At 46.1% G+C, this 6,000-nt stretch overlaps 1 protein-coding gene across 4 annotated transcripts in view; it reads right to left on the bottom strand.

Moving 5' to 3' along the window:
- The window catches only part of LOC144149253 (BTB/POZ domain-containing protein 1-like), a 135,624-nt gene extending 129,933 nt beyond the window's left edge, over window positions 1–5,691 (bottom strand). For 2 of the 4 annotated variants that reach the window (XM_077680804.1, XM_077680803.1), the window contains exon 1: window positions 5,443–5,689. In XM_077680804.1, the coding sequence (XP_077536930.1) occupies window positions 5,443–5,561 (119 nt within the window). In that variant the 5' untranslated portion in view covers window positions 5,562–5,689. Of the gene's footprint in view, window positions 1–5,442 lie in introns of all 4 variants that reach the window. The other 2 variants (XM_077680805.1, XM_077680806.1) reach the window with 2 other exon arrangements.
- Between the last annotated feature and the right edge of the window lie 309 nt (window positions 5,692–6,000).

Raw genomic sequence — 6,000 nt, forward strand, 5'->3', positions numbered from 1 at the left:
AACTTGGTGCCCATTACCATTTCAGCCACGATGTATTTACTGTCGAATATTTTGTGACTAAAATACACACTCACTCCTCTAGTTTGTCAGATGCTGCATGCATGCTTCCGACGTAATCATAGTGGCCATTGATGTATGTAGCTGAGACAATTTTGAAGTTTTATTAAAAAAAATAAAGAAAACGTCCAGAGTTGCATCAGGCCGCCGCGCATCACCTTCAGTGCTTTTGCATTTTTTGTATCCACAGTGAAAATCCCAGTAAATTAAACTACTTGGCTGATTTATAGCGCGTGCAGCATATCAAACTGTGGATATAAATGGAACAAAGGGAGCATTCGCGCACCCCTGCATGCCGCGGTTTAGTAAACACGACGTTGCCCAGCCTCTGAGTGCTCGCGAGATGACCACGGCGAAATGTGGCATGAATGCTTGCTGGTAGCTCACAGGTGACCCTTCAGGTGCCATGCCAGTCCTTGTTTCTATCACTGTGGCGGGTGAGGCCAGCACAACTGGGGCAAAAAACCCATTCCCAAGGCTACCAAGTTTTCTCCCAAACGCCTGCACGGCACTTTGTTGCTGCTCGCATTGCTCCTGTACTGGACGTGCATCGAACAGCCGTATTGGCAAGGGAAGGGAGGGGCCATTTTCTCGCGAGCTTCTCCAGTCAATGTCTTGGACACTCGTTGGCTTGAGGCCCTGCTGTCTCGGACGTCCCCACTGTTGTGGTAGCTCAGTGCACGCAAGCTCCGGTGGCGCCTCTTAAAACCTTCGGCTTGCAAGAGGGTGAGTAGGTGCACAGCAGCCAGCATGTGACTCCATGCGCCACTGCAACCCGCCGGGCACTCGCACGCTGCCTCCACAATCACCCCACTGTCCGTCTCAAAGGTGAGGCACACAACATAGGGCCGGCCACTTTTATTCCGGGAGCGAAATCAGCTGCTGAGCACATGGATGAGGCCCAACCTGCAAGAACAGAGAGAGTAACAGTAAATAGCACTCAGGGAAGAACAGGACTAGTCCGCTGCATTTTATGGTAAAGGGACAGAGCAGCAAGAAGGGGCCGCGAGGAACAGACTCAAAATGACCAGATTTTGTGTTTTGCTTAACACTGTTGCAAGGGCAATAATCTACACCTCAAACAGCAACGATGTCAAAATTGTTTGTCAAGTTCGAGCGTGCAAGTATCTCTGATTGCTTTGTTAATGCATTTTGAAGAGAAGGAAGTTTAACATTTAAAAACCTCACCGTGGGTAATGGTACCAGTACCGGCATAATCTTATTCGTCATAACTAAAGCAAGCAAGCAATAATATGATTATCTTGAACTCACTTCCAGAACCTTTCGAGATAAACAGGTAAACATTGGGGCTATAACGATGAACCATCGAAAAAAAAAAATATTCTAGTTCAGTGTGTTCGAGCTAACGAGGTTTTACTATATTATCTATTCGTGCACACCAAAAACAATGCGCTTTAGAAACAAATACAACCACCCTACCGCCAAAAAAGGAGAAGACAGACACACAAACAAATTTTTGCGACAGAACATGCGCAATAAATAATGAAAACGCACAAAAAAAGGAAGTTCAAGGCGTATGTGCGCTTTTGTAGTTGACTTCGCCGCAAAGCGCGATTGCTTTCAGGCAAACGCGTGGGCGGACGACCGTCACGGAAAACGGACGCAACCTCTCCGTAAACACCTTCGCCAAAAATCATCCCGTAAATTCGATGTACAGCATTTGAAAGTACCTAATCCACCCACTAGCGGTACGGTCTGGCGATTGTCGCTTTCCTCTTTCAGGGTTACTGCAACAGGGTCCCCGCTACGCATTTGCATGGTAAACAACGGTGAACAAAGTGCTATACAAATGCTCATACCGTTTAACTCGCGCTAAGTAAAAAACAAAGAAGTATTTACTTACTGCGAGTCGCACGTGTTTGTCCGCACCGATGAAGGCGAGCAATGCGCCTCAGCGGCTAGGCGGCATGCCCTGCTCCGCTGCCGCTCGGATGGGCCTTTGGCGCGGCACCCCGAGTGGTATGAGTCTTCAGACACAGTCGGCAGCGCACACAAGTCCTTCGTCCACAATCCGCGGTCGGGAGCCGGAAAAGGCGGTCCAGTTTGAGCCATACTGCATTACCGTCACCTACTCTTCCACAGTAAACAATACGAGACTTCCCGATCGGCGCCCGTACCTATATGGCCGACGGTCTCGTTTACATCAGTGTTGCTAGATCACCAAGCAATTTCGCATAGGGTCTATTATCAAGACTTTAGCTTTAGAAAAAAAATCACTTGGCGTCTTTATTTATTGCTAAGTATGTTGGCGGGCAAATTTGAAATGCTGTGAAATGTATCTCGAGCCATCACGGTCAAATCAGAACAAAATAAGATAGAATGATTAACGAAGACGCACCTCGCAAAACTGCTTTAGTTGCTACTTGATTTAACCTTCATGTTGCGTACCGACGGCACGTTCATGAATTCAAATTGTAAGCAAAACACATTTCAGCGCTGCCTTGATACTGAGGTTACCGTCGAACGTCTTTTGTAGGTTGAAAGGCAGGGTACTCTGGCACCCTGTCTGTACCCTGTAAAAAAAACTAATCAAACCCTCGCCGCAAAAAAAAGAAAAAAAAACGTCTTTGCTAGGAATCGAACCATGGACCTTCAAAATAGAAGCCCGCCTCTCAACCGGTCGACGACGCGAGGAGACGAGGAGGTTTGAAGAATTCGGTGTACGAACTGAGGCTGCCCACGAATAGTGTCGGGTGTGCTTTCTTTTGGTCGTATTTGAGAGATTTAAGCAGTGGTAACGCTTGCTTTTCGCGCACAGATCTTGGAACCGAGGACAATAATGCTAGTGCTACAAGCGATGTAACCACAGCTCCCTCATTTGAGTAAAAAAAAGCTATCACACATCACCGGTTCTCCCCTGCGCAAGCCACGGGAGCTACGAATGGAATGGAATGCGCCAGAATTCTGGCGTTGATAACGCTTGCTCGTCACGCACCGATCTTGCTGTCAAGCCACATTATGCTAATACTGGATGCGATGTAACCAGAGCTCCCTCATTTAACTCACACAAAGCTATCGCAGATCCCGGATCTCCCCGATGAAAGCCGAACAAGCCACAAATGGATGAGTGCTTGCGAAGAGAAATAGCCTGCAATTTGTCTCAAGACAACCGATTACCGTAAGTTAAAAAGAAATTGATTGTTTTCTGCTGAAAGGAACGACCCCAAACCACGCGAAGACGGACGCTGCCGCTCGCTTTCCGATGCTCTCTCGCGCTGCGTCGACGCCGATATCTGGCGAGCCTAAACATCGGCGTCGCTCGAGTTTCAACTCGCGTCCCCATGCATTTCTGACGACGCGACGCCGACGCGAGAAAACGCTGAACGCACGCTGGATGTTTGGGCCGGGTGAAACCGAATACACCGATGTACTTCAAAAAGTTTCGCGGATACGTCCGAAGTATCTTTAAAAAATCTTGCGGGTACGTCCGACGTATCTTTAAGAAATCTTGCGGGTACGTCCGACGTATCTTTAAGAAATGCTGCGGGTACGTCCGACGTACCTTTAGACACAGCGAACTCAAAATTCTCAACGAGCGCTGACGTGGCCTCACAATTTTTCTTAAGTATTTTTTGGGTTAAAACCGGCACACCGTTTTAAGTAGCAGTTAGAAAGAGTAAAATAATGTCTCCACAAACTGTTGCATTATAAACAAGAGTCTTGCGTACATTGACCGTAAAATGAATTCACAGAAAGTAGAAGGTCAAAAAGACCCTGCGAAATAAGCTCATGTTTGTTCAACGACGGGCGATGAATACGGGCAAAGTAAATAGCCTCCTTCGGAGATCATTGCCTTCCGCATGTCTTGACCAAAAGGGACAAAACCTGTACTCACCGACGACGGTGTACTCAACTAAACAGCTTTCAGTGGTCAGCAACTCTGCTGAAGTGTTTCGAATGCGAAAGCAGGCGCAAAGTAGTTATTTAGTTGTAAATTGGCTCAAATCATTTGAAACCGAGTGGTCGGATTGACTATATATGGGTAGATCAGTTGATTGTAGAGCTTCGAAAGGCTTCGGCTTGCTTCAGAGCGTCCGCCAGAAGAAAAGCTTTTACACAAATTTTGCGAGGACATGTTTTGTATATTAAAACAGATTGATAAATTTGTGTAGAATAGCGCGAATTAAAAGTTGATGAGGAGAAGCTAGCGTCAATAGAAATGTGCGGGGGTAACTAAGATGAGTGGGAAAAAGTCTAAGCAATCAGTACCTCACAAGATGTGGCCGTTATTCTTTGCCCTGTTTAAAACTCAAACAGTTTCAGAGGAGCCAGAATAAACTTTTACCCAAATGAGCCGCCGATATTACTATGACCAATAATACACAAATTACCCGGAATGATAGACGAAAAGAGATACCCAAAGCGATTGCATCCTACATGACTTCGCAAAAGATGTGATAGGAGGAAGCGATAAAAAATTTGAAGCATTACGGCAGGAACACCAAGGAAGGGAAGATAAAGTGAAAGCAACAAACGTTAATTTAAAGTTTTATACAAACGCTGCGTTTGCAGTTTGTTGACCCTACATAATCTTCCATCGTTTCTTTTTACGTTTTTAGTAAATGCACATTGAGTGATCGTCGCCGTAAGACCTTACTTTGCGGATGGTCAGAGTAGTCCGCTCAGTTCCTTAAAACATTGAAATTCTACGAGGAGCCACAGTCAGGCATGTAGCCTTTCGTACGTTCATTACCGGTGCAATATAACATTCCAGAAAACGGTTGATTAATTGGCTCAATAGAAGGACGATACTCATAGAACAAGGGTGTTGGCGTTAAACAACGAGATATTTTGGTTGCACTTCCTTGTCCCTTCAGTCCTGGGTATTACCTTTGGGGATTCGTAAGTTTCGCCTCACTCTGCTCTAAAGAGATCATTTTTCAGTGCATAGCGGCCGATTTCACTGAGCAAACAGTTCGCTTAGCAATATTCCGAGAAGGGGTTTAAAGTTATTCGGCGCTTCGTATCTGTCAAGTAAGCACTCTGACCCTTTTTTCGAACACAAAACAACATTTCTACAAAACGTTTAGCAATAACGATATAAATCCTCTTTTTAAAGCTGGCACCAAACACTTCAACATAAAATAAACCAAATAAATCACTCTTGCCACATGCCAAGTTAGACCGCAAAGTGTAAAGTTTCGGAATAAATGCACTCTAAACATGGCGACGAGTAGCGGTATCTAAAGTTCCGGGATAAGCTGACTAACTGCAGAAGCTCTTCTGTTAATTTTTCTTGGGGTCCACGTAGCAACATTTATCAGTTAAGGGCATTTCTCAAAGCGCCATTAGGGGCTAGGAGACAACATTAGTGTTGAAACAGAAAGACAACATTTCTGAGCTGTTCTCATGTGTTGCACTCACGATCTTTGCCGACAGCGCTGTCTTCCTTGCAGACGCCGTAAGCCACTCCGTTTCCTTGGGGCACCACTCGAATGGCAAATTGGTTCTTTGCTTGAAGGTGTATATATTGTTAGCGGCATTAACCGCCCAACTTGTAGTGCCTAGGCGGACTGCGCCTCACACAGGCCCCAGCATAACCGGAGGAAAGAAAACCTCTGCTTGAAGTGCGGCGAGGGAAATGCGGGCTGCCGCTGCATTGATAAGTGGCCGCGGCGGAAGGCGTCAGTTCACGGTTTCGTAACTCCGCTGCAGGCGTCGAGGTCTTCACTAGATTACACCCTGATGGCGCGGCGTTTTTTCTATCCAGCTTGAGCTGCTTGGACAATGTTGCGGGCGAATCAAGGGCAATCTACGGAAGGAAATTACAAATGCCGTTAAGGCGGTTTTGCGTGGCCCACGTTTGTCCTAGACTTAGAGCTTTATAGCATCAAAAAGAGCATTATTTTGCATTTAGAGAATAGTCGGACATGGATTACCTGTGTTAACTTTGGATTCTGTGCCACTCGAATTAGACGCGCT

This window comes from Haemaphysalis longicornis, unplaced genomic scaffold, assembly GCF_048455015.1.
Source record: "Haemaphysalis longicornis isolate Haplotype H1 unplaced genomic scaffold, Haemaphysalis longicornis Haplotype H1 scaffold_8, whole genome shotgun sequence".
Classification (NCBI taxonomy): domain Eukaryota; kingdom Metazoa; phylum Arthropoda; class Arachnida; order Ixodida; family Ixodidae; genus Haemaphysalis; species Haemaphysalis longicornis.